Here is a 17,964-nt window from a genome sequence, read left to right as displayed (position 1 = left end):
GTACGGCCCAATCATCTGGTCGTTGAAGTCCACCCTCCCATGTTAAGGTTGTAGTCCTGGACACAGAGGGGCTTCTCAACAACACCAGTTGCTGTTGTAGTTTGGACTGTCGTATCTGCGTGAATGGAAGCAAAAAACAAAACCTTCTATTTGTCCTTCCACCTCACTGCAAGCAATTCATTACTTCTCAAGCAGGCTCTCTCCCCCCATCTAATTCAGGATTTTACAAGCCATTGGGGGAAGCCCCAACGATTAGGTCACATGGCACCAATTCCAAATTCAAAAAGGTGTCTAAAAAGTGGCATGCTTGTGTAATAATTGTCCATGTACAAGTAGTACTCCTTTCCAAATAAGGGGGACACCAATTCCCAAACAATCTTGCCGCTGCTCCCTATGTAGTCTGGGCAGTCACGGGGCTCCATGCTGCTATCTTTTCCCTCGTAAACCAGGAAAGTCCATGTATAGCCTGTTGCCCTGCCACAGAGCTTATACATTTTGACCCCATATCTGGCACGCTTGCTGGGGAGAAACTGTTTGAAAACAAGGTGGCCAGAAAACTTAATCAGGGACTCCTCTAAGCAGACAGCTTGTTGGGGGCATATACAAGGCTGCAAATTTTTGGTTGAAGTGGTTTACGAGGGGCCGCATTTTGTGGAGCTGATAATATTCAGTGTTCTCCTGAGGATGACAGAGTTCATTTTCGTTGAAGAGCATAAATTGCAAGATTTGCTTATATCTAGTCCTGGCCATGGCAGCAGAGAACCCGGCATATGATGAATTGGGTCTGTGGACCAATATGACCTCTTCAATTCTTGGTGGCTGCGGGACACTACTTGTGCTAGCCACCATACCAGCTTGAACTGCAATTATGGGACTCGCCACGTCACCAAGTTTTACTACAGTGCTGGTTTGTCTAGGACCAGAATGTACTAGGCCACTGGTGCTCACCAGTTCACCAGAAGTTAGAGCGGCACTAGTACTGGCACTCTGCTGCATACGAGAATCATGCGGTTGTAGCACCTCAGCAATCTGGGAACTGGGTCGAGTGCACCTGACCTTAGCAGGGACCACTACTCTGTCATCAGAGCTATCTGTGAGGGTGCAGCTGCTCTCTACGGGTTTGTATACTGAGCCTTATTCTGACAGTGAGGACTCCCCATCGCTCTCATCTGTCATGCTCAGTATCCTGTAGGCCGCTTTACTAGTGTATCTTTCGCCTGTCATTTTGGCCAATAAATTTATAGGTACCTAGTGTGACTCACAGGTAAAAAAGCACCTGGTTGTCAAGGACAGTTTAAACCACTACAAAAAAATGTATCTGCTAGCGCTAGCAGAGTTCAGGCCTGACTCTGCTAACGCTGCGATTTTGTGTGCTGTGTATCGGAAGTGACAGTGATCTACTGACACTGCACTTGTTGGGGGGGGTTTCTAAACGCAGGTCCTGGCAGGTGTTGGGGCTGATCCTGCTATTAGTGAATATGTGACGGGCAATCTGACGCTGTCTGGGATTGACGCTAACACTATCTGGCGTCACCCGTGACACTAATACAGTGATGAGAAAAAAGATCTGTACACTGTACTAATGACACTGTGACAGGGAGTGAAAGGGTTAACTGGGGGAGTGATCAAGGGGTTAAATGTGCCTAACTATGTGATCTGGTGCCAGTGAAGTGCTTGTACTCAATGTTGATGCCCTCTTCTCTCACGCTGGATTCAAAAAGTACTCCAGAAGAGAATATTACATAAATTCCTGTACCTGTGTTTACATTACACAGACACAGGAGGTTCTGCCATTCGTCAGAACCGATCAGCAGATCTAGGCCATAAATCATTGGCCTGGACCTGATGATTGATCGGTTCTGAATCTAATCCGATCACCGTGGGGCCGGCGGGCGGGCGGGCGCGAATCACGTACAGGTACATGAATTCGTGCACAGAGGTCGCTCTGCTGCAGTAAATGTACGTGGGATGATCCGGAACTGGTTAAAACAACTTATAATCATCTGGTTCTTCCCTCTCGCTCTTATAGAACTTTGGAAAATGGTATATTTTTCGGTATGGTATAGCACTTCTTTCTTTTCAGTGTTCTGCCGTGAAAGTTCCCCTCGGTGGATAATGACACCCCCGTAGTGCGCAGACGTAGCGCTTGCGCAGTAGGAACAACAAGGGAGCCACCGAAAAGAGCCGAAGCTGAACACCTGAAAAAAAAAACACTTTGTAACAGACTCGCTGCGCTCGGCATTTTAATATTCTAACTCTATGTCCACTTGGATGGTGAGGCTTTAACGTGGACTTAGGTCAGAATGTAGTGCGCAGGCGCCGTATAGAGCTGACGATCAGCTGTTCTTCTTCTGCAATTTTCGGCAGCTCCGTAGTCGTTTCTTACTGCGCAAGTGCAGTGCATGCGCAGTACAGGGGGGTCCTTATCCGCCGGGGGAACTTTCTCGGCAAGACACCGGCCTAGGTCACAATTGTAAAGACCCCTGCCCCCCTGGGATTGCCAAGTTACACACCCCAGGAAGCAGCATATTAACGAGTATTAGTAAATACAATTCTCTGCGCAACACTAAATATGTTAAACCACTACAAATAAAAACGTGTAAAAGGTCAGTTCTCCAAATCTACTAAATGTTGCTGCAAAACACTGAACTGTGTTCACACATCAACCCATAAATATATATCTTAAATAATGCTGTACAACATTATTCCATCATAATAAAACAAAAAAACTGAAAATGTGTAAAAAATCATGTAAATGCTCCAATATCATAACCAACAAATAATATCCTACCAATACACCATAGATGCACGTGTTTGGGGTAGTTATGTGGGAATACTGCCCTGGGGCCCAGTCTCCAAAGAGAAGGGATCATGCTCTGCTTCAGTATGTCACAGTACATGTTGGCATTCATGGTTCTCTCAATGAACTGTAGCTCCCCAGTGCCAGCAGCATTCATGCAGCCCCAGACCATAACACTCCACCATCATGCTTGACTGTAGGCAAGACACACTTGTAGTCCTTACCTGGTTGCTGTAACACACGCTTGACACCATCTGAACCAAATAAGTTTATCTTGGTCTCATCAGACCACAGGACATGGTTCCAGTAATCTATGTCCTTAGTCTGCTTGTCTCCAGCAAACTGTGCGCTTTTTTTGTGATCATCTTTGGAGGAGGCTTCCTTCTGGGATGACAGTCATGCAGACCTATTTTATCCAGTGTGTGTGGCGTATGGTCTGAGCACTGAGAGGCTGACCCCCCACCCCTTCAACCTCTGCAATGCTGACAGCACTCATACGGACTATTTCCTAAAAACAACCTGTGAATATGACGCTGGGCACGTGCACTCAGCTTCTTTGATCGACCATGGCGAGGCCTGTTCTGAGTGGAACCTGTCCTGTTAAACCGCTGAATGGTCTTGGCCACCGTGCTGCTCCATGCCCAAGAAGGTTAAGGCAGTGCTGGAAAATAATGGTGGCCTCACAAAATATTGACACTTTGGGCCCAATTTGGACATTTTCACTTAGGGGTGTACTCCCTTTTGTTGCCGGCGGTTTAGACAAATAATGGCTGTGTGTTGAGTTATTGGCATAGTTTTTTCTCATGTCTGTTAAGCTTTCTGCTCAGGTAGACCACTGGGTGCTCCTTCCCATCTCTGACTAGGGACAGTAAAGCACCCAGTCCCACATCAGAGGTGTCTGTCTGTACCACAAACTCCTTTGTGAAATCTGGGGTCATGAGCACAGGTTGTGCACAAAGAGCTTGCTTCAACATTTGAAATGCCTTCTCTGACTCAGGATTCCACTTAATCATGACCGAGCCTCTACCCTTCATCAGATCTGTCAGTGGGGCTGCAATGGTTGCAAACTTGGGTATACAACGCCTGTAGTACCCTGTGATCCCCAGAAATGCACAAACTTGCTTTTTATTTATAGGTTGGGGCCACTTTTGAACCACCTCAATGGTATTGATCTGAGGCTTGATCAGCCCTCGACCAATAATGTAACCAAGATATTTGGCCTCCTCCAAGCCTTTGGCACACTTTTTGGGGTTGGCAGTGAGTCCTGCTTTTCTAAGGGAATCTACTACTGCTTGCACCAGGGGTAAATGAGATTCCCAATCTAGGCTATGGATGACAACATCGTCCAAACAGGCGGCTGCATGTTGGCGATGTGGTCTCAATGTCTTGTCCATCATTTTCTGGAATGAGGCAGGAGCACCATGCAAACCAAAAGGCATCCGCATGAGCCAATGTAGCAACAATATTTAAAAAAGGCCCAAAATACATCCCTGTGAATTACAGACCAGTTAGCCTAACATCAATAGTATGCAAGCACTTGGAGGGGACGATAAGGGACTATATACAAGATTTTAGTAATGAAAACGGTTTTATTAGCAGTAATTGGCATGAATTCATGAAGAATGTTCTTGCCAAACCAATTTATTAACCTTCTATGAGGAGGTGAGTTGCCATCTAGATAGATAGTAGACGTGGTGTATCTGGATTTTGCAAAAGCATTTGACACAGTTCCCCATAATTGTTTACTGTACAAAATAAGGTCCGTTGGCATGGACCATAGGGTGAGTACATGGATTAAAACCTGGCTACAAGGGTGAGTTCAGAGGGTGGTGATAAATGGGGAATACTCGGAATGGCCAGGGATGGGTAGTGGGGTCCCACGGTTCTGTGCTGGGACCAATCCTGTTTAATTTGTTCATAAACGACCTGGAGATGGGGTAAACAGTTTAATCTCTGTATTTGCGGATGATACTAACCTAAGCAGGGCAATAACTTCTCCGCAGGATGTGGAAACCTTGCAAGAAGATCTGAACAAATTAATGGGGTGGGTAAATACATGGCAAATGAGGTATAATGTAGAAAAATGTAAAATAATGCATTTGGGTGGCAAACATATGAATGCAATCTATACACTAGGGGGAGAACCTAGGGGGGAATCTAGGATGGAAAAGGACCTGGGGGTCCTAGTAGATGATGGCATGCAATGCCAAGCTGCTGCTAACAAAGCACACAGAATATTGGCATGCATTAAAAAAGGGATTAACTCCAGGGATAAACCGATAATTCTCCCATTCTACAAGACTCTGGTCTGGCCACACCTAGAATATGCTGTCCAGTTCTGGGTACCAGTCCTCAGGAAGGATGTACTGGAAATGGAGCGAGTACAAAGAAGACCAACAAAGCTGATAAAGGGTCTGGAGGATATTAGTTATGAAGAAAGGTTGCAAGCACTGAACTTATTCTCTCTGTAGAAGAGACGCTTGAGAGGGGATATGGTTTCAATTTACAAATACCGTACTGGTGACCCCACAATAGGGATACAACTTTTTCGCAAAAGGGAGTTTAAGAAGACACGTGGCCACTCATTAAAATTAGAAGAAAAGAGGTTTAACCTTAAACTACGTAGAGGGTTCTTTACTGTAATGCCGCGTACACTATCGGACTTTATGGCAGACTTTGTCCAGCGTACTTTTCGACGGACTTTCCCAATGAATGGACTTGCTTACACACGATCAACCAAAGTCCGACGGATTCATACATGATGACGTACGACCGGACTAAAACAAGGAAGTTCATAGCCAGTAGCCAATAGCTGCCCTAGCGTTGGTTTTTGTCCGTCGGACTAGCATACAGATGAGCGGACTTTTCGACCGGACTTGAGTCCGTCGGACAGATTTGAAACATATTTCAAATCTAAGTCTGTCAAACTTTTGAGAAAACAAAGTCCGCAGTAGCCCACACACGATCGAATTGTCCGACAAAATCCTGTACGCCGGACCAAGTATGCCGTAAAGTCCGATCGTGTGTACGCGGCATAAGAGCGGCAAGGATGTGGAATTCCCTTCCACAGGTGGTGGTCTCAGCGGGAGGCATTGATTAGTTTAAAAAAACTATTAGATAAGCTTCTGAACGATCACAACATACAGGGATATACAAGGTAATATTGACATATAAGCACACACATAGGTACGACTTGATGGACTTGTGTCTTTTTTCAACCTCATCTACTATGTAACTATGTAACCATGCAAACCAAAAGGCATCCGCCTATATTGGAATGACCCCTCAGGAGTAGAAAAAGCCATCTTCTCTTTTGCCAATTCTGTTAGTCAGATCTAAAGTAGTTATTTACCTGGCACTTCCCAATCTGTCAACAAGCTCGTCGACCCGAGGCATTGGGTACGCATCATATTTGAATATGCTATTCAACTTCCTGAAATCAATACAAAACCTTATAGTGCCATCTGGCTTTGGGACTAACAATGAGACTTGACCAGTCACTGTGGGACTCCTCTATCACGTCCAACACTAACATGTTTATTTCATTTGCAACTGCTTCTTGCCTAGCCTTGGGTATTCAATATGGCTTTACACCTGGTTCCATAATTGTCATGCTGTATAACTGTGATCAGTCCGGTAGGTGAGAGAAAGTCTCTGTTCTTACACACAAACTCATTAACGTCCTTCTGTTGGGCCACTGACAAGGTTTCAGTTACGGGTACCTCAGGTATAAGAGGACCATGTCCTTTTGGGGGATTGGCACTGCCAGTAAAGTCTCCCTGTCATTCCAAGGTTTCAAGAGATTAAGGTGATATAATTGCTCTGGTTTCCTTTTCCCTGGCTGGTAAACTTTATAGTTTACTTTCCCTACTCTTTCCATAATTTCAAAGGGACCTTGCCACTTTTCTAGGAACTTACTCTCAACTGTAGGGACTAGTACCAGGAGTCTATCACCAGGGTTGAAGACCCGGGTTTTGGCACCCCGATTATAAAGCCTTCTCGGGGCCTCCTGGGCTTGCTCCATATGTTCCTGTACAAGTGGCATAACAGCTGCGATTCTATCTTGCATTAATGAGATATGCTCAATGAGGTGTGGTCTCTCTCTCCCACATTTCTTTTGCGACATCTAGTAATCCCCTGGGATGTCTATATACAGTAGTTCAAAAGGGGAATAACCTGTAAATGCCTGAGGGACTTCTTGCATATAAAACATGAGGTACGGCAGCAAAAAATCCCAATTTCTCCAATCTTTATCCATCACCTTATATAACAAGGTTTTTAAGCGTTTTGTTAAATCTCTCCACAAGACTATCAGTTTGGGGATGGTAAACAGAGTTACAGAGATGGGAGATTTTAAACAACTTTTACAATTTTTTAGTGACTTTTGGGACATAATTGGTGTGCCTTGATCCGTTAATACTAATTTTGGAATACCCACACGACTAAATACCTGGAAAGCTCTTTGGCAATAGCCTTAGCTGAGGTATTACGCAAGGGAATGGCTTCAGGATACCGTGTGGCATAGTCCAGTATTACCAGTATGCGCTGATGGCTCCGGACAGACTTTACCACTGGTCCCACCAGATGCATTCCAATTCTGTCAAAAGGCACTTCAATTATCAGGAACAGTACCAGCGGACTGTGAAAATGGGGCGATGGTGCTGAATACTGACACTCTAGGCATGACTCAGAATATTCTTTGACATCCACATGTAACCCAGGCCAAAAGAATATCTGGGTTAATCTCTCCTTAGTTTTCTCTATACCCAGATGTCCACCCAGTATATGACCATGGGCTAAATCTAATACCATCTGACGGTAGGGTTTGGGAACCACTAGTTGCTTTACCTCCTCCTCACCTTGCTTTACCACTTAATACAGCAAGTTATTTTTAAGAGCCATGTAAGGAAAAGAAACTCCTTCATTAGGTTCAACAGGTTTCCCATCAGCTGGTACTCAAAATTTTAGGGGGGGCGCAAACAAGTTCTTAAAAAAAAAAACATCAATCGCAGCCACTGTGCCCATCAAACACAGCCACTAGGGATGAGCTTCGAGTTTGTGTCGAACTCATGTTCGACTCGAACATCGGCTGTTCGCCAGTATGCCGAACAACGAACAATTTGGGGTGTTCGCAGCAAATTGGAATGCCGCAGAACACCCTTTAAAAGTCTATGGGAGAAGTCAAAAGTACTAATTTTAAAGGCTTATATTCATGGTATTGTCATAAAAAGTGTTTGGGGACCTGGGTCCTGCCCCAGGGGACATGGATCAATGCAAAAAAAAGTTTTAAAAACGACCGTTTTTTCAAGAGCAGTGATTTTAATAATGCTTACAGTCAAACAATAAAAGTGTAATATTCCTTTAAATTTCGTACCGGGGGGTGTCTATAGTATGCCTGTAAAGGGGCGCATGTTTCCTGGGTTTAGAACAGTCTGACAGCAAAATGACATTTCAAAGGAAAAAAGTAATTTAAAACTACTCGCGGCTATTAATGAATTGCCGGTCCGACAATACACATAAAAGTTCGTTGATAAAAACGGCATGGGAATTCCCCACAGGGGAACCCCGAACCAAAATTAAAAATAAAAAAAAATGGCGTGGGGTCCCCCTCAAAATCTATACCAGACCCTTCAGGTCTGGTATGGATTTTAAGGGGAACCCCGAGCCATAATTAAAAAAAAAAAATGGTGTAGGGTCCCCCTAAAAATCTATACCAGACCCTTATCCAAACACGCAACCTGGCAGGCCGCAGGAAAAGAGGGGGGACGAGAGTGCGGCCCCCACTCCTGAACCGTACCAGGCCACATGCTCTCAACATTGGGAGGGTGCTTTGGGGTAGCCCTCCATAACACCTTATCCCCATGTTGATGAGGACAAGGGCCTCATCCCCACAACCCTTGGCCAGTGGTTGTGGGGGTCTGCAGGCGGGGGACTTATCGGAATCTGGAAGCCCCCTTTAACAAGGGGACCCCCAGATCCCGGCCCTCCCCCCTGTGTGAAATGGTAAGGGGGTACAAAAGTACCCCTACCATTTCACAAAAAAACTCAAAAATGTTAAAAATGACAAGAGACAGTTTTTGACAATTCCTTTATTTAAATGCTTCTTCTATCTTCTTTCTTCTATCTTCCTTCGGTTTCTTTCTCCATCTTCTTCTTCTGGTTCTTCTGGTTCTTCCTCCGGTGAAGACCAACACCATTCACTATGCACACTCACCTTAACACATGTATTTATTATATATATCTATTTGGTACTATAAGTCACAATGATGTTTCCTCTTTAAGAGGTCTTACTTGGCTGCTTCAGGTATTCAGACACCAACTCTAGACTCCTCCAGTATATCCAACGATGTGAGGTTAACACAGCAAGATAGTTTTACCACCAATAACTCTCAAAAGGAACATACATTATACATAGTGTTTTACTGCTTAAATTACCAATAGTAATTTATTAAAACAAATGAAAATGCACTTACAAAATCAGTGCACTAAAAAACATTAGTACACGACCTTAACAAATTTTCCATACATCGGTACATGCTCCCTTTAAGGATAAGACCACAGCATCCCTATTCTATTGTATCCAGAAGCTACTGTACTTCCGGTTGGCATGATGACATTAGGCTCCACCCTGATGTGTTTTGTCACTTCCTGTGTGACTTCTTTGAAGAACATGCACCAGAAGATTTGTTGTGTATGCACACAAGACATGGGTTAACAAAGTCTTTGCATATGTTGGGATTCCGGGATGGGACTCCAATATCACAAAACTGACAGCATCTGTGTGGATACCCTGGGACCCCCGGAAGACCCAAACACCTGCCAGAGCGCTGCAGCACATCTGCACGCTTGCTATTTTTTAAATATGGTGGCGTGGACAAGGGGCAGAGTGATGCCCTGGTGGAGTTCTGCTTTAATTTAAATTCACTAGTTTTCTGAATATTTTAAATCTCCACAGTAAAAATATCTGGCTGAAGAGCTCTGCTCTGAGCATTGATGTACTTGTCCTATGCCTTTTTATGTCTGTAGTGCTTCATATGCATTCTATGATAGCCAACTCCTAGGAGGCTTCCAATATATTTATATATTATAGTAAGGTGTAAGGGTGGCTAAATCTCCAAAAAAGAGGCTGATGTTTTATCTTTTATGACCACTTGCCTGCTGGGCACTTTCACCCCCTTCCTGACTAGGCCAAATTTTAGCTTTCAGCGCTGTCACACTTTGAATGCCAATTCATGCAACACTATACCCAAACAAAATGTTTATCATATTTTTTCACACAGAGGTTTCATTTGGTGGTATTTAATCACCACTGTTTTTTTTTTTTTTTGCTAAATTAACGAATAAAGCTTAAACATTTTGACCCCCCCCCCCCCCAACTTTTTCGTAGTTTGTTCTAAAAGTTTGCAAACAGGTAATTTTTCTCCTTCACTGATGTGCGCTGATGAGGCTGCACTGATGAGCACTGATAGGCTGCAGTGATGGACACTGATGAGGTGACCCTGATGGACACTGACAGACTGCACTGATGAAGCGACACTAGTAGGCACTGATGAGTAAGCACTGGTGGGGACTAATGAGGCTGTACTGATAGGCGGCACTGGGCATAGATAGATGGTACTAATGGGCACTGATCGGCGGCACTGATGGGCACTTATAGGCAGCACTGATCGGTGCTGTTTGGCAGCACTGATGGGCACTGGTAGGTGGCACTGATGGATAACACTGATGAGGAGGCACTGATGGGCACTTATTGGCAGCACTGGTGGGCACAGATTGGCAGCACTGGTGGGAACAGATTGGCAGCACTGGTGGGCAATTTAGGGACTGCACTGATAATCAGGACACTGATAATTAGTGCCTTGATTATCAGTGTAGATGTCCCTTTTTAGAGAAGCCAGTTATCGGCTCTCTTCTCTGTTTCTCATGCTGTCAGCATGAGGAAAAGAGTGCCGATCACCAGCTTCTATTTACACACACAGTGACACAGTGATTACGTGGTAAAGAGCCACTGATTGGCTCTTTACCCCAATCTGTGATCAGCAGTGTCCTCTGGACACTGTGATCACAGAGCGCACTGCCCACGCCACGTAGTGGGTGCACAGCGGGCGCAATCACGACTATAGTCATTCAGCTCCCTATGTGGCACAGACTCCCCCAGTTTAGACCCATGATATTTCATCAAAGCTCCCTAATGGGGCTCCTAAAAATATTGTAAAAAAATTATTTAAAAAATAACTGTAAAAAAATGTAGCACCCTTGTCCTAAACAGGGCTGCTGGTAAATTTAGTTGAGCTAGATGGTAACTAGCCTGGCTAATTTGTAGTCTTGATCAACTGGTTTGTCTCCTAAGCTTGAATTTAATTGTCATCTCTCTCTTCTGTCAATAGGTGGCACTGTTGCCTTTGGCAGTAGGATGATAGATTACAGTGAATTTGGGTTATAAGTAGATGAAACAACCAGCAAGAGTTTTCTCTGGCTGCTGAGCATGCTGGGATAGTCTATTTATTTGGAGGGAGTCAGGTGATCGGGGTTCTTTCCACCCAAGCTGTGGCCTGGGTGTGTGTGTGTGGAGCAGCAGCTAAGGGGTGGGTGTGAAGCCTGAGGCCTAGCCATGTGTGAAGAGGCTCGGCCCGAGGGGAGCTTGATCGTTGCCGGAGGCAAAGGAGAAGCCGTTGCCAGAGGGACAACCATGGGTAGCGGATAGCTGTGAGTAAAGCTTGAAGGAGTACAGTGGGTAGCTCTAAGTAGAGCTTGAAGAGAAGTACAGTGAAATAGCGAACAATTTGGGGTGTTGCCGGCAAATTCGAAAGCTGCGGAACACCCTTTAAAAGTCTATGGGAGAAATCAAAAGTGCTAATTTTAAAGGTTTATATGCAAGTTATTGTCATAAAAAGTGTTTGGGGACCTGGGTCAATGCAAAAAAAAGTTTTAAAAAGTGCCGTTTTTTCGGGAGCAGTGATTTTAATAATGCTTAAAGTGAAACAATAAAAATTAAATGTTCCTTTAAATTTCGTACCTGGGGGGTGTCTATAGTATGCCTGTAAAGTAGTGCATGTTTCCCGTGTTTAGAACAGTCCGAGAGCAAAATTACATTTCTGAAGGAAAAAAAGTCATTTAAAAGTACTCGCGGCTAAAATGAATTGTCGGGTCTCGTCAATACACATAAAAGTCATTGAAAAAAACGTCATGGAATTCCCCCACAGTCCATTACGAGGCCCTTTGGGTCTGGTATGAATATTAAGGGGAATCCCGAACCAAAATTTAGAAAAAAATTGCATGGGGTCCCCCCAAATTCCATACCAGGCCCTTCAGGTCTGGTATGGATATTAAGGGGAACCCTGCGCCAAAATTTAACAGTGGGAGACTCTCATTGAGGCGGATTGTCCGGAGGAAGATGCCAGAGGAGAAGACCAGAGGAAGATGCCAGAGGAGAAGACCGGAGGAACAAGCAGAGGAAGATAGAGGAAGAAGCGGGGGAAGAGCAAGATGGAGGAAGAAGAAGAAAACTGAAGGAAGACCAGAAGATGGAAAAATGAAGCGGGGTAAGAAGAAGACATTAATAAAGGAATTGTCAAAAACTGGCTGTTGTCTTTTTTAACATGTTTGACACTTTTTTGTGAAATGGTAGGGGTACATTTGTCCCCCATTACCAAATCACACAGGGGGGTCCGGGATCTGGGGGTCCCCATGTTAAAGGGGGGGCTTCCAGATTCCGATAAGCCCCCCGCCAACATACCCCCACAACCACTGGACAAAGGTTGTGGGGATGAGGCCCTTGTCCCCATCAACATGGGGACATCCTCCCCATGTTGAGGGCATGTGGCCTAGTACGGTTCAGGAGGGGGGCTCTCTCTCGTTCCCCCCCCTTTTCCTGTGGCCTGCCAGGTTGTGTGCTCAGATAAGGGTCTGGTATGGATTTTTGGGGGGCCCCACGCCATTTTTTTTAAATTTTGGTGCTGGGTACCCCTTAATATCCATACCAGACCTGAAGGGCCTGGTATGGAATTTGGGGGGACCCCCACGCAATTTTTTTTTAAATTTTGGTTTGGGGTTCCCCTTAATATTCATACCAGACCCAAAGGGCCTGGTAATGGACTGTGGGGGAATCCCATGCTGTTTTTTTCAATGACTTTTATGTGTATTGCCGAGACCCGACAATTCATTTTAGGCGCGAGTATTTTTTTTTTTTTTTATCTTTCTAATTCAATACTTTTTATTAATTTCCATATAAACATACAGTTGAGCTCAATCACATGTACAATTAATTAAAAACATTTAACCAGCAGTCCTCTGCCTCAATCATTTATAAATGCATTAACAGTTTTTTTCCCTTTGCTTTCCCTTTCTTTTCCCTTCCTTCCTCCCCTCCTCTATTACCCCCCCCCCACCCTTTTCAATAGACCATATATAGAGTATATAGACTGATTCATGTTATACCTTAATTCCAGCAGTTATTCGGGACTGTTTTACTCTTCTTTCCTCTCTTCCTTACCCTCTGTGTTTCCCTCAGTACCGCTAAATCTCCTTCTAAGACTTATTTGGAATTCATAAGGAGTTAGCCGTCCATTGAAGCCAAGGCTTCCACATCTTAACGAACTTACTGTAACTACCCCTTCTAATATAGACTGTCTTTTCTGTCCACACCAAAGCATCTATTGTCCTGACCCATTCTTCCGGAGTTGGGGGTGCAGCTGACAGCCAAGATTGTGCTATCAGTTTCCTCACTTGATAAAGACACCTTGTCATGGCAGTAGTTATACTATTGTTCCCGAGGTTTTCTCTAATCAGGCCCAAGACACATACTTTGGCCTCCAGTTCCAATTTGATCTTAAACCTGGTTTCAATCATTTTTACAATCTCTGACCAATATCTAACTAATTTTGGACATCTCAACATCATGTGTATAAGGTCCCCTGTCTCCAGGCATCTGGGACACTTGTCGTCCAGTCTGCGGCCAAACCTATGCAATTTCTTGGGTGTATAGTAAGCTCTGTGCAGCAGCAAGAGATGTAAGGCCTGCTGCGATGGAGAAACCAACACCAGTGGGCCAGATTCCAGTATCCTTTTCCACTGGTCGTCTGCTATCTCCCCCACATCAGCCTCCCATCTCTCCCTGGTACCTGAAAGCGTTTGTAGCATTATCATCCTGTCTGTTATTTGCCCGTATATCGCCGATATTAAGCCTTAAGTACTGTTTGTCCTAACTATTTTGTTGAGAAGCGTTGTCTTGCACCATTCCGAGTAGTTTTTTTAATGACTTTTTTCCTTTAGAAATGTAATTTTGCTCTCGGACTGTTCTAAACACGGGAAACATGCACTACTTTACAGGCATACTATAGACACCCCCCAGGTATGAAATTTAAGGGAATAGTTCACTTTTATTGTTTCACTTTAAGCATTATTAAAGTCACTGCTCCCTAAAAAACTGCCGTTTTTAAAAACTTTTTTTGCTTTGATACATGTGCCCTGGGGCAGGACCCAGGTCCCCAAACACTTTTTATGACAATAACTTGCATATAAGCCTTTAAAATTAGCACTTTTGATTATTCATGTTCGTGTCCCATAGACTTTAACGGTGTTCGCGTGTTTGAACAAATTTTTTGCCTGTTTGCATGTTCTGCTGCGAACCGAACCGGGGGTGTTCAGCTCATCCCTAGCTGTGAGTAAAGCTTGAGGGATCCAGTGGGTAGCTGTGAGTCCAAGGAACCCATCGGGTAGTGTGGGTGAAGCTTGAGAAGTCCAGCAGGTAGTTGGGAGCTAAGCTTGAGGATCTACAGTGGGATACTGTAAGTTGAGCTTGAGGATCTACAGTGGGATACTGTGAGTGAAAGTGTTGCCATAGGAGACAGCAGTTGCTAAAAGATACCGTTCGCTGCATTCAGCTTAAAGGCCCTTTTTCTGAGTTGTCTGCCTAGTTCTATTTTTGGTCTGCGTAGTCTGCCAAGTTGCTATTGCATTTGTCTAAGGGTGTCCTGTGCCCTAACCCTCTCTCCCCTGTTCCTGTTAAGAGAAATAAGCTCCCATCTTTCCATCTTGCATACACCTGCTATGCTTAGTAAGGAAATCAGGGCAAACTGATAACGGGGTCATGGGAGGCCAAGGCTAATTGATGCAAGTGGAGAGCGAAGATTGGCCTGTGTATTCTGCTCCAATAGAAGAGCTACTGTAGCTCAGGTTGCTGAAAACATTAATGCTGGTTGTGATAGAAAGGTGCATCTTAGTTCATTGCGTATGGGGCTGCGTAGCTGCAGGCCAGACAAGGTGCCCATGCTGACAGCCAAAATCGCCTACAATGGACAGGCGAGAATCAGAATTGGAACCCTGAGCAATGGAAGAATGTATCTTCGAAGAGTTGACTTGGCCTCAAAATTCTCCAGATCTCAGTCCAATTGAGCATCTGTTGGATGTGCTGGAGAAACCAGTCCGCTCCATGGAGGGCTCACCTCACACCTTAAAGGACTTAAAGAGTCTGCTACTGATGGCAAGGTGCCAGATATCACAGCTTAACTTGAGAGATCTAGTGAAGTCCATGCCTTGATGGCCAGGGCTGTTTTAGCAGCAAAAAGGGGACCTACTCAATATTAGGTCAGTGGCCATAATATTATGGCTGGTTGGTGCATATATCCTTAAAATGCAGTAAAAGTTTTAAAAGAAGCCCTCATTGACCCCAGTAGCTACAGGAACTGTGGACTAATTCAACAACAAAAGATTCCCAAACCACCTTGTGTTTTTAGAAAGCTGCCGAGTGCCTGCTGCCAGAGGAAGCAAGGGGGGATGAGCTGCCATTTCAATGCCTCTGTAGTGAAATTTCAGGAAGAATTGCTCCAAAGTGCCTGCATAAAACCATTTACTGCTTCTTAAGAATATGTAAATATTTGAATGAACATAGTTTGGCCACTTTGTGGCATTTTTACTTTGCCACTGTACATGACTCAGAAGCAGGTGGGAGTCTTAGCTCTGTGCCCAGAATTAAATGAAAATTCAGAAGGGCAGCAGGCAGTTTTTTTTTTATTTTTTTTATTGTGAATCAACAGGTTTGAAACTCTTATTGCTGTGCTTCCTTTTATGACAATATCTGACAGGTCAGTCTCCTTGTGAAAGAATGAATTGCTCCTTTTCTGGTCAGCATTCATAGCAGAAAAATTGTTTTTTATTAGAGACAATAGCGCAGTGGTAAAACACATTTATTTTGTTTCAGTTTCAGATGTCCTGGTGAGTGGACAACCATCGGCCTACTTCAGCAAAACGTGTCTAGAAGTTGTTTCTGACATGAAAAGAAAACAGGAACGTCTAGATGAGTTTATAAGCGAACTGAAAAAAAAAGACATACAAAAGAATCACAAGAAAGAGCTGGATTTTGTCTTTTGTGGAAAATGATAAACGGATAAAAAAAAATCACTTGATTTTGTAATGCCTTTTAATTTTCTGACTTTTGGCTGCCCTCCACTTAAATTCACAATAAATTTCTGCTTGCTAACAATGCTGTGCTTACCGACGTTTGCACTTATTAATCTTGAATGTCATTAGCTCTGCAAACACCACTTACATTAATCAAATATATAATAGTATACAATAAAACCTAACACTAACCATTTATTATAGCCTGGAAAGAGATTCCATTACTCTCAGGTGATGCAAAGCAAAGCTGCTGCAAACAAAGCAAACAGAATATTGGCATCAGGGCCGATCCTAGGGTCACAGACGCCTGGGTGCAGAAATATTTCTGGCGCCCCAACGTGGGCGTGGTCATCTTGCTAACTCCTTCCCTTTACAAATGTTTCTATGGCAACGACTCACAGAGATGCTCTCCTAAGGAGTCTTCGTTACCCTGGGATCCTCCCAGAATCTCTTAACAATAAACAAAATACAGGAAGAGAAGCAGAGTAGGCTAATGGGACCTGGAGGGGGTCTCTCTAATGGACACAGTGAGGGCCTCTGTTAAAGCGTTAGAAAGAGCCCCCAGACATACTACAGGAGACGGTCAGAGACTGCAGACATGATACAAGAGATGGTCAGGTACTGCAAAAATAATACAAGAGATCAATGCAGGATCATCAGTGCCCATCACATGCAGCTTATCAGTGCCCATAGAATGCAGCCTACTAGTGCCCACCAAATGCAGCCTTACCAGTGCCCATCAATTGCAGCTTTATCAGTACCCACCAGTTGCAACCTACCAATGCCCACCAATTGCAGCCTACCAGTGCCCACCAATTGTAGCCTACCAGTGCCCACCAATTGCAGCTTACCAGTGCCCACCAATTGTAGCCTACCAGTGCCCACCAATTGTAGCCTACCAGTGCCCACCAATTGTAGCCTACCAGTGCCCACCAATTGCATCTTACCAGTGCCCACCAATTGCAGCCTACCAGTGTCCTTAGATGGATCACACAGAGCAGCGATCTCCTGCTGTCACGGAGCTTGGATTCAAACTCGCGGGCTCCTATGATACACGTCACACTGATTCAATTTCACGGCATTGGATCAGTGTGCCGTCTATTACAGGAGCCCGGTCTAGGAGGCGGGACTTTGTTACAGCGCCGCCGGGCATTTCAGGAAGCTCAGTGCAGTATGTGTGACCAGGGCTGGTGCAAGGATTTTTGTCTACACAGGCAAAGGTGTATTTTGGTGCCCCCCACACCCTTCCTTCCACAATGAAATTCCCCTTTACATCAAAGTCCCCAACATTTCCGCCTTACAATCAAGGTTCTCAGTGCCCCTCTTACATCAGAATCAGCAGAGTTCACAAATCACAGCGGCCCTTTCCCATGTGATCAGCTGTGTTCAATCACCCCATCAGTACCCATCAATGCCGCCTATCAGTGCCCATCAGTGCAACCTATCAGTGCCCGTCAGTGCAGCCTCATCAGTGCAGCCACATCAGTGCACATCAGTGAAGGAGAAAAATTACTTATTTGCAAAATGTTATAATAGAAACTAAGAAGCTTTTTCTTTTTAAAAAACATTCTTTTTTCATTCGTTTTGCAAAAAAAAAAAACAGAGGTGATCATCTGCTCACAACAAAACATGACATCTTAAACTTATGAGGTGACATGCGTTTGTCATCTGCTGGATATTTGCAGCCGCTTTGCTCAAAGATCAACACTGCAGGTAGAGTAACTTTCTCCCAAGAGTGGCCTTTCACCACTCCGTCTGCTCCGGTA

At 44.4% G+C, this 17,964-nt stretch overlaps 1 protein-coding gene across 5 annotated transcripts in view; it reads left to right on the top strand.

Annotated features, from left to right (window-relative positions):
- Positions 1 to 16,280, top strand: part of LOC141106250 (uncharacterized) — an 83,336-nt gene extending 67,056 nt beyond the window's left edge. For 4 of the 5 annotated variants that reach the window (XM_073596873.1, XM_073596871.1, XM_073596872.1 and 1 more), the window contains one exon: positions 15,999 to 16,280. In XM_073596873.1, coding sequence (XP_073452974.1) covers positions 15,999 to 16,177 — 179 coding nt within the window. In that variant the 3' untranslated portion in view covers positions 16,178 to 16,280. The remainder of the gene's footprint in view (positions 1 to 15,998) is intronic. The other variant, XM_073596874.1, reaches the window with a different exon arrangement.
- The last annotated feature ends 1,684 nt before the right edge of the window (positions 16,281 to 17,964 follow it).

Source organism: Aquarana catesbeiana, linkage group LG08 (genome assembly GCF_042186555.1).
Source record: "Aquarana catesbeiana isolate 2022-GZ linkage group LG08, ASM4218655v1, whole genome shotgun sequence".
NCBI classification, from domain to species: domain Eukaryota; kingdom Metazoa; phylum Chordata; class Amphibia; order Anura; family Ranidae; genus Aquarana; species Aquarana catesbeiana.
Note: the sequence above shows the minus strand (reverse complement) of the source record. Positions and strands in the feature narration are given on the sequence as shown.